The sequence below is a fragment of the Arachis ipaensis genome, chromosome B05 (genome assembly GCF_000816755.2).
Source record: "Arachis ipaensis cultivar K30076 chromosome B05, Araip1.1, whole genome shotgun sequence".
NCBI classification, from domain to species: Eukaryota; Viridiplantae; Streptophyta; class Magnoliopsida; order Fabales; family Fabaceae; genus Arachis; species Arachis ipaensis.
In genome coordinates this window covers 122,556,699-122,570,629 of record NC_029789.2, presented here as the reverse complement: position 1 = coordinate 122,570,629, position 13,931 = coordinate 122,556,699, and the positions used below count along the sequence as shown (strand labels likewise).

Genomic DNA, 13,931 nt, shown 5'->3' with positions numbered 1-13,931 from the left:
AAACCAGATTTTTGACATCATTTTCTAAAACATTTGGGGCTGCTTTACAATCAGTTCTTATTAAGAATGTTTTGTTAAATAAATCTTCTTGAAATTTTGAAACACATAATACTATGGCAAGTATTTCTTTTTTTACTGTTGGGTAATTCTTTTGAGCTTGGTTCTAAATTCCTGAATGATATTTTACTATTTATTCTTTTGAGCTATTAGGAGGTATTTGTTTAAGAATTCCTCCATATCCTAATTCTGATGCATCTGTTTCTACAATTAATTTAGCCGATGGATCTAGTATACTTATACAATGTATTTCTTTTATTGTATTTTTTATCTTTATTATTATAGAAGTCATTTCTTTTGTCCATGAAGGTGGATTTTTCCTTAATCTCTTATAAAGAGGCTCGCATGTGACTCTTATTCCAGGTAGGAATTCTGCTACATAATTTAAACATTCCTGAAATCTTTGGAGTTATTTTTTGTCAGTTATTTCATTTGGAAATTTATTTGCAAATTCAATAGCTCTTTTAATAGGTACTATAGTTTCTTGATAAATTTCATATCCTAAAAACCTTACTTTAGTTGTAAAAATTTTCATTTTTTTCTGATAAAACTAATCCTTGTTCTTTTATAATATTCATAAATTTTTCTAGATGATATATATGCTGCTTTATTCCTTTTGAGTATACTAATACGTCATCAAGATATACTATAGTAAATTCTTTATGCGGGTAAAATATATTATTCATTATTTCTTGAAATTCGCTTGGAGCATTTTTTAATCCTTGGGGCATTACATTCCATTCATAATGTCCAAAGGGTACTATAAAAACTGTTTTATATCTATCTTCCTCTTTTACTGCAATTTGATAATATCCTGATTTTAAATCAAACTTTGAAAAGATATTTGCTTTATTTAATCTTTTAATTAAATCACTTTTATTTGGTAAGGGATACCTAATCCATTTTAATACCTTGTTTAGAGGTTTATAATTGATAACTAACCTTGGAGCACCTCTTTCTATTTCAGATGCTTTCATCACATAGAAGCATGTACAGTTCCAGGGTGATTTTGAAGGTCTTATTAGTCCCTTATCCAGATATTCTTGTATTTCTTTTTTACAATATTCTAGATACTCTTTGTTCATATGTATTGGTTTTGCCTTTATTGGTATATTTTTTTCATTAAACCCATCTTCATATGGTAAAGATATTTCATATAATTTTCTATGCTGAAAAGCTGTAGGGTTTAGACTACATAATTCTTTCTTAATTTTTTCTTCAATTGCTTTTATTTTATCTTGTATTTCTGGAGTTTGTAATTGTTCTTCTATTCTTTTATATGTAACTTCCTGGTTTAAATAGTTAATTTGTCTTGTCTTTCTTTCTATAATATTAATTTGGAGTGGTAGGTGTTGTAAAATGTTCTCTCAGCTCAAACAATTAATTTGTTTTATTTCTGTTTCCATAACAATAACTTGTGTAGATAGGTGTTGTAACATATTGAGCTCATGTTGCTTTGGTCTAGTGAGAAATTCAAAATGGACAGAATGATTGGGGATTCGTGTACAAGTTATTCCATCGATGTCGACATTAAAGGGATATAATAATAAAGTAAAAGGATTTCCTAATATAACTTGATGAGATATATTTCTTGCCAAAAAGAATGTAGTGGCAAAGCATACTCTATTTTTACAAATTTTTGCTTTAGATAACTTATAGTCTATAGTCATTTTATCATTTTCTGCCATTAGGACTCTTTCTGTAGTTTTTTCATAATATTTTGTAGGTATTAATCCTTCTTATATACAATTGACATCAGCTCCTGAATCTACCATAGCTATAAAATCAAATTTTTCTTCTCCCACTATTAAGTTTATCGTAGTGAACCACTTTTGGCTTACTAATAAAGTTAGTATATTTATATAATTTTCTGTACCCAGGTTAATATAATTCTCGGGAATTGTTATGTTACTAATCTCCTCTGTTTTTCTAACATTATTTTGCAAAATTTGTTCTTGGATTTTTATTATATTTTCTCCTTCTATTTTTAGTAATCTATAGTCCATATTGATATTTTGTCTGTTTTAATTCTGAAACTTCTCTTTTTAACTTTTTTATCTCCTCTTTGAGAGAATTAAGGAAAACTTCTTGTGGGTTTTTAAAACGATTATAAATTTCTTTTATTTCTATTGGTCTTATTTCTTGCTTACTTTCTTCTTCTTTTTTAACTAATTCAGCTAATTGTCTTATGAACTCATCTCTTAATGGAGTATCTTCTAACTTGTCTATTATTTTGACCAGTGTAGAGGTTTGTTCTCTAATTAAAACATTTACAGTTTTTTCACAATTTCTACAGTTACATAATCATATTCCTAAACAATTATTCTGTTCCTCTTTTCCACTATTTCCTTCTGAGCTTTCTTCTTCTGACATAAGGTCTAATTGTTGTATAAAATAGTCTTCAGTTTCAGAAGAATCCTCATAAATTGATTCTTCTTCTGATTCTGAATTGATTAATATTGCTGTCAAAGCATGTTTAATCTCTTTATTTTCTATTCTGTCGTAGACTTATTAGCATAATGTCCTTGTTTTTTACATTTCCAACATGTTACTTATTTTTTCTTATTAGAAGATTTAGGTTTTCCTTTAAGAGTTTTATGGAATTTTTTATAATATTTCTGTTCATAATAAAGGGGTTTGTCTATATTATATTTAGGTTTTTTATAAAATTTTTTCTTTTTAATTTTATGCTGTCCACTAGGTGCTTTTTCAGGAGTTATTCCATATTGATAACAGAAAGTGCCAAGCTCTCTTTTTCCCGTGATACTTTCTTGTTTTATTTTCTGTTGTATCTTGGTATCTGTGCATACTTTTATACCTGTTTGTACTATTATATTATGCAATTGTTCAAAGGTTAATGAGTTATAGGGAATCTGGATCCCAAACTATGTTTGTAGTTTTTGTAATACTTTTTCAGAGAATAATTTTGGTAAAGCTACTACGAATCTTTCTTTCTAGAAAGGTGCATGTGCATCATCTCTTATCATAACTTTTGACATAAAGACATCTTTATACCATCTATAATCAGACATGGTTGGATATCTTAAATTCATTAATTGAGTTCCTATCCTATCTTTAAAAGTACTGGGATCTCCTACAAAATTTTTAATAATGGTATATATTAATGTGGATGTAGCGTCTGGTGACTGAACTTCTTGTTTAATACTATTAATAATTAATTCTTTTTCTTGAATGCTGAGAAAATTATCCCACCAACCTTTTAATTGTCCTGTAAATTCTTGGGTTATCATAATTGCTGCTTCTTTATCGGAGGCTTTCCTCATTTTATAAGCAGTTGCAGCCATAGTCATATTACACATTTGATCTAAGATGGTTTACTCACTTAATCCATCTATATTCCATTCTACTAAGTCTGATCTTGTAAAGCTATTTTGCACTAATTTTGTTCGCTCTTCTAGGCCTACATCTACTGGTGATGGTCTAGAATAATAATTTCTTGTTTTAGGATAATCTATTTTATGGGATATTTTATTTAGTTCTAATTCTTCTTCCTTTTGCAATGTATTAATTGTCAATTTTCCTAGACTAATACTTCTAAGTTTTTCTTTTAGTTCTTCAACTTCTGCTTCTACTTTAGATTTTAAACTAATATTATCTAAACTTTGTAACTTATATATAGGTTTTTCTATAGGTTTTTCTACCTTAATGACTTTTTCCATATTTTCTATTCTTCCTAATTGATTTTTCATTATATCTAACATGGTATTAGTAAAGTTTAATTGTTGATGTAATTTCTTAATATCTCTTTTTTCTATATTTCCTTCTACATTGCTATCTTTATAGGGTGTTGCTTCAACTTCTAGGTCTTTTCCAATTGGTATTTTGATAGTTTCTTTAGGAGGATATTCAGATTCTATTACTGATCCTGAGCTTGTTTTCCAAACAACAGTTGGTTTTGTTAAAGGACATAATTTCTTATCGGTTTTAGAGTAATAATTAACATACCAATCAAAGAAGTATAAACTAATTCTATTTTCTTTCATAAAATCATAGAATAGTTCTCTTAGTCTAATAACTTCATTTTCTGAATGGTTGGTAAAATACCAATCTCTTAGTGGTTTATTATAATCAGCATTAAAATCTTGTCTTATCCATTCTTTATCAATCTCAAATGATTCTTCCTTAATAATTACTGATAAAACTTGTGATTCCATTGGATCAAATTCTGAAAGTGATTTGTATACAGTAGTGGCTATATGTGGCCTTCTGTTGTCAATTCCTACAATATTATCCATATTTCCTATTGATGAGTTATCTATAGAATTTCTATGACTAATAGTTTCAACATTATCAGAAATTCTTAATGATTGAGATCTATTCATCCTAATTCTAATATCTGGTCCTTCTCTTATTATTTCTCTTATTCTAGTGTTTTGTATTTGTAGCTCTTCAATACCATCAGGTATTACCCATTCTTCAGGCATTCTGCTTTTTAATTCTTCATGTCTTAACCTTCTAGGGGTTTGTATATTAGATCTTTTAAGATTTGCATGCATAATTATCGTTTCTTCTTTTGGGGATTATCTTAATGCTTTAAAGTCATAATTAACCTTAGTAATTTTATAATATATTCTATAGATTATTTCGAATGGATCATATTTCTCATTTATAATTGTCTCATCAGATCTTACTTGCAATTTTAAGGCTTGCAATGTGTATTCATTTTTTAAATTCATAGCATAATTTGGGTAACAATTAAAAAAAATGGTCCATCATGACAGTTACTTTCTAATATTCCTATTAATGAGTCACTAAAATTTTAGAATTTAGTATCTCTTAAGGTTAATAATATAGGCAGATTAATTCCTATTCTAAAATTAAGTTTTATAGCTACTTGTATTAATCCTATATGGATGAAGTTATATCATTTACTGCTATATTCTTTTAACTTATCTTCTTCTAAGATGGTAATAATCTTATTACTACTTGTTCCTGGTTTACAATATTCTAACATATGAATTTCATAATTTCTTCCTTCCTAGAAATTTCTCTTTTTATATACTTTATCTTTATCTATTATAGGTATATTCCAATTATAAAAACTTTCTTCTAACTTAGCTATTTCTAATTCATTTTTAGTTCCAGAGGTGGATGCTTCATCATTAACTGTTTTTATTACTAAAGGATTATTTTTTTCTAGATTTAAACTACTCATCGTTCTCAACAAACTAGCCATTTTATGGTTAGAACTTTGTGAGTTACGAGACCACCCCCGTTAACCAACAGATTCACTGCCTTAGTTAGGACTTACAACCGGGACTACGATTTGGGCCGACCAACGTATTAACAGTTCTCACTGCTACTTCAAAGTTTTAACTATAAAACTTTAGTTTATAGAACAGATTTGTAGTAAAAACTCGAAAAAATAATACTTTATAAATGTTATCAAATACCTTCCCCTTAGCTCTGATACCACTTGTAAAGGTTGCGCTTGTATGGATTGAGCTTGTAGTTGTAAAGAAGGATCTTGTAAAGGTTCAAAATCCATTTGTAAAGATCTAAGGGCTTGTATTCTTGATTGTATATCATAAAATCGTATCATATTTTGCACATGAAAATAATTCATTCTTCTAACATGATGAATGTGTTTATTCTTAATACTCTCCTTAACGATTTTTACTAATTTTATGGTTTTAATCTGTTGTAGCAACTTTTTGGCATTTATTATTTTCTTGTTTATCTTCGCTATTTCTACTGTTAGTTCTGAAGATTCAGTTATTAATTCTTACTTTGCTTCTTATTGCCATCACTCTTATTTTCATTTTTCTTCTAACAAGTTTTAAAGAAGTTAGTCTTTTTTGAAATTCTTTCATGTTATAAAAATAGAAATAATAACTAAGAGAATAAAGAAATTATAAGAAAAGAAAACATAAGATAATAAGCTTACAGGGATGAACTTGTACTATTATTGCTTGCAAAGTTGATACAAATTTGATAATGATTACAAATATTTGAAGAATATATGAAGTAAGAAGATATAAGAGTAGAGAGGTTTCTTGAGCTTTCAAGTATTTGATGCCCCTGAATGAGTGAGGCCTTTGGTATTTATAGACCCCAAATGATTACTGTTTGGGTACTATTTGCCGACAGTACTGTTTGCTTTTACTGTTTGCCGTCATTTATTATTTACTTTTACTTTTTTACTTTTTTTTACAGAGATCATTTTTCTTTATGATTGGGCTTTTACATTGATTTCATATAGTTCTTACATTTCAAATGGATCTTGAGAGTCTTGATAATAATAAGCTGGGCTGGACTCTACCTCTTCGTCTTCTCCAAGAGGTACTGTTTGTATTGCTTGTAGAGAGCTTTGGATATCTTCCTCTGAGGTTGCCGCTGCTAGGGCTGCCATAATTTGTCGTTTCTGCGCTAAGAATTAGGTCTCTTTTTTATATGCTATTTGTTCATTGGTGGTGCTTAAGGCTGTTATTGCTAGACGCTTTTGTGATGTTAACCATTGATCAACCACCAATGAACAAATAGCATATAAAAAAGAGACCTAATTCTTAGCGCAGAAACGACAAATTATGGCAGCCCTAGCAGCGACAACCTCAGAGGAATATATCCAAAGCTCTCTACAAGCAATACAAACAGTACCTCTTGGAGAAGACGAAGAGGCACAGTCCAGCCCAGCTCATTATTATCAAGACTCTCAAGGTCTATTTGAAATGTAGTAAGAACTATATATGAAATCAATGTAAAAGCCCAATCATAAAGAAAAATGATCTCTGTTAAAAAAAAAGTAAAAAAGTAAAAATAAAAAGTAAACAGTAAATGTCGGCAAACAGTAAAAGCAAACAATAACTGTCAGCAAAACAGTAACTGTCGGCAAAACAGTAAATGTCGGCAAAACAGTAAAAGCAAACAGTACTGTCGGCAAATAGTACCCAAACAGTAATCATTTGGGGTCTATAAATACCAAAGACCTCACTCATTCATGGGCATCAAATACTTGAAAGCTCAAGAAACCTCTCTACTCTTATATCTTCTTACTTCATATATTCTTCAAATATTTGTAATCATTATCAAGTTTGTATCAACTTTGCAAACAATAATAGTACAAGTTCATCTATATAAGCTATCCCTCATACAGAATATATCATGATAAAGGCGAAGGTTCAATAAACCATAACTAAAACAATACAGAGCATCTCAACAACTAAATAAACTCTTCGTGACTTCTGCGCCCATATCCTGAAAGGGAAAAAATGTAGGGGAGGTGAGAACATCATCCTCGAAAGGGTTCTCAGTAGAGGATTTTTGGGAATGACTGTAATAGGATACGCAAAGATAAACCGTACTAGTGATTAATAACCGTCTTATGCCTCTTTTCAAAAACAACGGTTTACATTAAAAGTAGAGTCGGAAATCTTTTCTGAAAGAGGAACTGTTCAATTTTTAAAAACTCAAAAGCCTTTCAAAAAGGTTTATCTAAGCTGAACCAAATAGCCTTTCAAACTTTTCCAAACTAGAAACACAAAACCGAAACCAACCATCGTTCCATTTCATTTCAACCACGGTCCTAAGCCAAAACAATCCAACCAACAACCAATCACCACAGTCCAACAGAGTCCCAGTCGCAAACACAGATAGGAAGATTCAAGCACAAACAAACAGTTATTGCAAGTAGAACAATTAGCAGTTAATCACAAGTAGTCACAAAGGCAAACCAAGTACAATATGCACACTCAAACAATGTCACATAGATGCATATGATGCATGCTTGTCCTAGTGGCTGATGATATCATATGTCGGTTATAGAGCCAACCCGACAAGTTCTGGTAGCTAACCATTGGACCGTCCCTCTGTCGTGCATTCCCAACTCGAGTTATTCTCGATCATTATCATGATTATAATCATAATTCATATCCAACACCCTCACTGGTGTATATTCACGGGGGCGAGCTCATCCGGGACTTTCACAGTGCCAAGCCACCCTTACGACATAGGGTCAACAGAGTCTCAAGCCTCCACCTGAAGTACGTGGTGGCTAGCCACTGCTTTCTTCCAGAGAACTCGTGTCTCAGATAGTGAAAGTGCAAAATCACAATTATCAATATCTCAGCATATATGCATTCATTCTCAGCCATGGATCAACATCCATCTCAGTCATCCGGCTTAAATTCATAATTCATAGTCAGCCATACGGCTCATAACTCATTCGGCAATCAGCCATAATTCAATATCATACACAGCCATTCCGGCTCATAACAAAATAGCACTTCCACCACTCAACATCATCAAATTCATAAAATCGGCATTTAAGCCATAAAATCACTTTTACTCAAACCACTTTACTTTGAAATAAAAAAGGATTCAAAAATTAATCCTTTCCCGCCTTGGCTTTAAAATTCTCATTTCTCAAATCATCCCAGACTCATAAGCCGCTTTTACTCAAAGTAAAGTCCTTTTTAAAACAAAGCTACTCTCGACATCCTCTTTCCAAAACTTCCAAAACCATGGCAAGTTAAGGACCTCTTTGCAATATTCAAAATCACTCATCCAACAAAGAAATTTTATAATAAAAGTCACTCGGCAGAGTCTCAAGTCTTTAGGGGAGATTATCATAACTCATTTCCTCAATTCACTTAAAATCATTAAAACCTTGGCTTCCTGATTTGAGTAACAAAATAGGATCTAAGCCAAATCGAGTCATGTAATCAATTACTCTTTTCAAGCCGTTTCCTTTACTTAAACAAAAACCAGCTTCAAACCCATGGGCAATTCTAAAGCGTTTCAGCTGCTCCAAATTGTTTTAGTCTTGCAAAAATTCAGAACTCAGAGTACTTAAAACTTTTCCCAAAACATTTTAGAATGAAACTTGTCGATAGACATTCAGGTTCTTTTAAAGTCACTGAAACTTCTCTAATTGAAACCCTCAAGTCAAATTCAAAGACATAAACCCTTTTCACATTTAAAACAGTCTTAAAGCATAAGTCTCATTTAAATAACGTGTTCACAAGGGAATATAATACTTTTCTTAAGAAACAAGACTAAATCACAACTTCCTTTTTAATAATTCATTTCAGAAGCATAAGTCATCCCTTTCTTAATAATTCAGAAAACATAGTAGAAGTCTTTAACCTATTGAGTTTCTGAATAACGTTTTAGTAAAGTCCCGGATTCTACCGGAATTTCGGCAACACCTCCCCTAAAACTTGGACTTTGTCACCCGGTTCGGGTCCCAACTAAACCGTTCCACAATCCTTTTCAACGGTCCAAAATCCAGAAATCAGTTCAAAAGCAAGCTAAATCCAACAGTCATCTTATTTTCATATCTCAAGAAAACCGTTTCAAAACCAACTCATTATCAACCGATTAAACTCATATCCAAAGCTTTAAAGAATTGGTTCAGCAACAAATCATTTATCAAAACCAAGTAAATTAAATTAAACCACTCTGAATCCAAAAGTGCATTCGACTTTTCACATTACCAAAAAAATTAACTCAATTCAAATCAATTCTCAACGGATTAGGCTCGATCTCAATTCTTTAAAAGAATTAACTTGAAAACACTCCGTTTCACAAAACCACACAACAGTCCAGTCAAACAAACACCCATAATCATACAAAACAACCAAATAATACATAGGACTGCTACAATCACCAAATACACATCCTCACCTGTATCCATATGTAATAATTCCAATATACAAAATATAGTTTTTCGGGAAGCGCCCCTACCTCAAAACGCAAACCATAACCCAAACGCGTCACCGGAAGTCTCTATCAACCCGAAGTTATCGGCAGCTTGCATCACAGCTTTGTTCACTTTCGCAGCAGCAAATACAACCCTTACGCGCAACATGTGGCTCCGATAACTTAATCCTAGGAAACATTATCATTGCGAAAACCTTAAAACGCATAACGGGATATGAACGGAGAAGGTTTCAAGGCAGAGATACTTACTGTACTAAGGGATACTGACTGAACCCAAGAACAGAAGCTTCAACAGTGGTCCCGACAGCCACAGAACCGTCATCGGCAGCCAGAATCACTGTGACTCAGCCTGCTCTGTTAGTAGTTTCCAGGACCTGTTCCCGTGGCAGCAACCGCGACAAGGTTAAACGCCTCCTCTCCTCTCCGTTTTGGGATCCCAGAAATAGCAGCAACAATTTCGACACTCTCGACAGAACACAGCAGTACCAAAACAAGGATATCTGCTATCGTAATTAAAATAAGAATGTAGCAGAGAAACAAAATGCTAAATATAACAAGGGTGGAAGCGTTACAGCGTTATGAACGGGAGAATCAATGTCAGAATGAGAAGGGATGGCACAGCAGCTTGTCTTCTCCGGTGACAAGCTCCAACAAAAATTCCGGCGGCGGCAGAGGAATTCCGGCGGCATGAACCCCTTTTCTGACGCGGCAGCTTGGCTCACCATCATCAGCAGCGGCGAGCCCCGGTGGGGGCAGGGGCGACCCTAGCGCCGGCGACCACCACGGTGACAGCAGCGATGGCAGCAGCGTTGCTTTTCTCTCTGGCTGTCGCGTTTGCTCTCCCCCAGACCCGATCGGCGACTGACCACCTTCAACGGCAAAGGAGCAAGCGACGGCGGCGGCAGAGCTGAACGGCGACGACACGGGCTCCACGGCGAGGAGCGACCGAGGTCACGCAAACCCCGCGAAGACGGCGGCGGATGCGAGGCTATTTCGCGGCGGCGACTGCACGATGGTGACGGCAACTGGAGCCTGAACGGCGGCGAGTTGGACGCGGTTCCGGGCAGCGCAGCAACATCTCCTTCCCCGGCGTTCTCCCTGGACAACCATGGCGGCGCGACCCTCTCCCTCTCTTGTCCGTTCCTCGCTCTCTCATCCTCCCTGGTGCAACACGGCGGCGCGGCGGCAGTGACGCCCGCTGGCGCCGTCCTTCCTCTCTTCTCAGATCGGCAGTCCCTTTCCCAGTTTTCCCCCCTTGCTTTCTGTTTTTCTTTCTTTCATAAAAGGAAATCTTGTATGCGTTGCTGCTGAGGCAAGGAAGAAGGGTTGGGGTGTGGCTGCTAAGGGCTAGGGGAAGTAGGGTTTCATTTTCAAAAGTTAGGATTAGGGACGTTTTAATAATTTCAAATGGAATTGGAGAAAATATAGTAATTGAAACTCAATTTGAATCCAATACTATTTGTATATAGAAAAATATTATTTATTCATCAATTTTATAAATTATTTTTAATAGAAATTGGATAATAAATCTTAATTTATTTCAAATTCAATTAATCGAAATTTGCTTTAATTTTTTTTAATAAAAAATTTTAGAAATTAAAATTACAAAAATACTAAATTTAAAATTAGCTCATAGTAACCCTTTTCCAAAAATTTTGGGTCTTACAGTAAAAGTGGACACACTTTGATTATTGTAGCAATTATGATGCTAGCATGAATTTTGAGATTTCATTCCACATAATTCAAACATTCTGCATAATCATGACATTTTCTGCATAATCACAACAAGAAAGACATTATGAGCATGGTAACAAACCATGCATGAGGTTAAGTTGGTTTTGACTAATTCTACATCTCATACTTGCCTAAAATGTTCCAAACCTAGAGTCTTAAAAATGCCAATTCAAGTTTGCATGATTCAACAATTTTAATTCTGGGATGGTATTTCAGATGGCTTGTTGCATTAACATACCATGCATGCATTCTTAATTCAGAGTTAAATCAACTTTGCATGGAGCTAAGTTTGATGTTGTAACCAATCTTAGAATGGGCCATAATGTATATTTCATTTAGCCATCTGGCACCTTCAACATGCATAAACAGAACCAAAATGACCAAAATGAATTGGTGACTTAAGGCATAAGGTTTGTCGTGCCACGGGACAAGTTTAGTGTCCAACAGCATGCTCATAGCATCCCACAGCTGAACTAGGCAGTAGCATAACTTGCTTCATTGACACACAATTGTGCTTGCTGTGGGACGGCAACATTGGAGCGTTGGATGGCTAAACCAACCAAAATGGCAAACCGGGAGTCATGCGTACGCATCCTATGCGCCTACACATAACTTGGGTAGAAAAAGGTTTCGTGCGTACGCATGTCATGCGTGTACGCACACGTTTGCAATGTCATATCTATGCCGTCCGACGGTAAAAAGGGTTTTATGGGTACGCATGTCATGTGTGTATGGGCGATTGCAGTTTGCCGTCCATAGTAAATTTATGCTGCTCAACAGCTGAAGATAACAGAGAGCTATTTGGGCTAATTTGGAAAGATTATTCATTTGCTCTTACCGTGGAATGGCATTGTTGAGCCATTGGACAGCAACAAAAGTCAACAAATTATTTGATTCCAGAAATTAAATTGACCAATTAAATCCAACCTCATTCTTAATTAATTTGCATGGTGTATTTTTTGCACTGCATGGTTAATCTGTACGAACTTTGTACAGATTTCTTGGTTGAGCTTATCATTGAATAATATGCATCAATTTAGTTTTTGGGTAGTGGTTAATGTTCTTGTTAGATAATTATTTTGGTTGGCCATGGTAGTCAACTTCTGTTTACTTTTATTGGGTGATGATTTTATTAGTTTATAGATTTCTAGTTCAGTTATTCATTTGTTTAAGTGTCTTTTGTGTGAATCATTTCATGAATAAACATTATGCGTTATCTAAGCTTAGTTATTTCTTTTTCAATTGAAAATGTTGGTTTGTCATTATTTAAATTTGAATTTGTTGTATCCCTTCTCAGTTGTGTTTTTAAATCTTGCAGGTACCTATCCCTTCTCTCAGTTGTGTCATTGTGTCATTATCTGAAGATTCCTTGAACACTCAACTCCCTCTATACAACCGAGATGCCTTCACTCTTTGGCCCTTTTCGAGGCTACTAGCATAGCTTCCCGTACTCAACTCTCCAATTACTTTGAAACCACATGCATTTATCCCTTAGTCAAAAGTCCCATGCATTGGCCACCCTTTTCAAAGTCTTGTCCGCTTTCCCACTTACATGCAAGCCCTTTAATTATGTCTCCCCATCTTCACCATTCATTCCATCTCCACTCCTCTATATATATAACATGATCTTCATTCTCTCTCTTCTTGTATTTCAGACTACTTCCTTTTATATATCAACCATAATTTTTCCCTTTCATTGTGCTTCTATCCTTTGTCTTATACTTCTTCTTCATTGAATAAATAGCCGTGCCTCTTTTTCTTTTAGTAATTTCATTTCTTTCACCATTTAAAACCATTCATGCGCTTCTCTTACAGCTCTTTTGTCTTTCTATTCAAGCCATACACGTTCTCTACTTGTGATGTACCCCTCTATTTCATTTCTTGGCTTGAGGACAAGGCAACCTCTTAGGTTTGGTGTGGGTGATCAAGCTCTATTATTCCAATATATCATCTCATAGACAATGGCACTAAAGATTTTCAAAAGAAAGGGAAAAGAACCAGCAACTCCTTCATATGACTCGAACAGGTTTTCTTCGACAGAAAAGGAGAAAAGTTCTATAACTGGAGATGTGGAAAAAAAGTGATTGCTGAAGTTCCTTTTAAGCTCAAAGAAGATGAATATCCAGTAATACAAGATCAAATAATGAGGAGAGGGTGGCAAGAACTAACTAAACCAAGGCCAAGGGTGGGCCAACTTCTAGTGCCAGAATTCATGGCAAATACATGGCTCACCAACCAGGAAACATTGGCGAAAAAGCCTCTCACTTTCAATATCTTTGTGAGAGGAAAAGAAATAGACTTCAGTCCAGCAAGCATAAGAAGGATTCTCAAGTTGAGAGTCACAGTTTCTACACCTTCTGAAATGCCATTCCACCAGAGAAGAGAGAACAACAACCAAAGGTATGATGATGTTTTGAAGGAAATTTGCTTACCTGGAGCTGAACCTCATTTTCAAACTC

The 13,931-nt window shown here is 34.3% G+C and overlaps 1 protein-coding gene across 2 annotated transcripts in view; it reads right to left on the bottom strand.

The window, feature by feature from the left end:
* Positions 956–13,931, bottom strand: part of LOC107642035 — a 28,655-nt gene continuing 15,679 nt past the window's right edge. Inside the window, exons 2-5 of one of the 2 annotated variants that reach the window (XM_021124386.1) lie at positions 10,311–10,955; positions 9,988–10,238; positions 9,763–9,906; positions 956–7,272 (exon numbers count right to left, since the gene is read on the bottom strand). In XM_021124386.1, coding sequence (XP_020980045.1) covers positions 3,393–4,574 — 1,182 coding nt within the window. In that variant the 5' untranslated portion in view covers positions 4,575–7,272; positions 9,763–9,906; positions 9,988–10,238; positions 10,311–10,955 and the 3' untranslated portion in view covers positions 956–3,392. Of the gene's footprint in view, positions 7,273–9,762; positions 9,907–9,987; positions 10,239–10,310; positions 11,138–13,931 lie in introns of those variants that run through there. The other variant, XM_021124385.1, reaches the window with a different exon arrangement.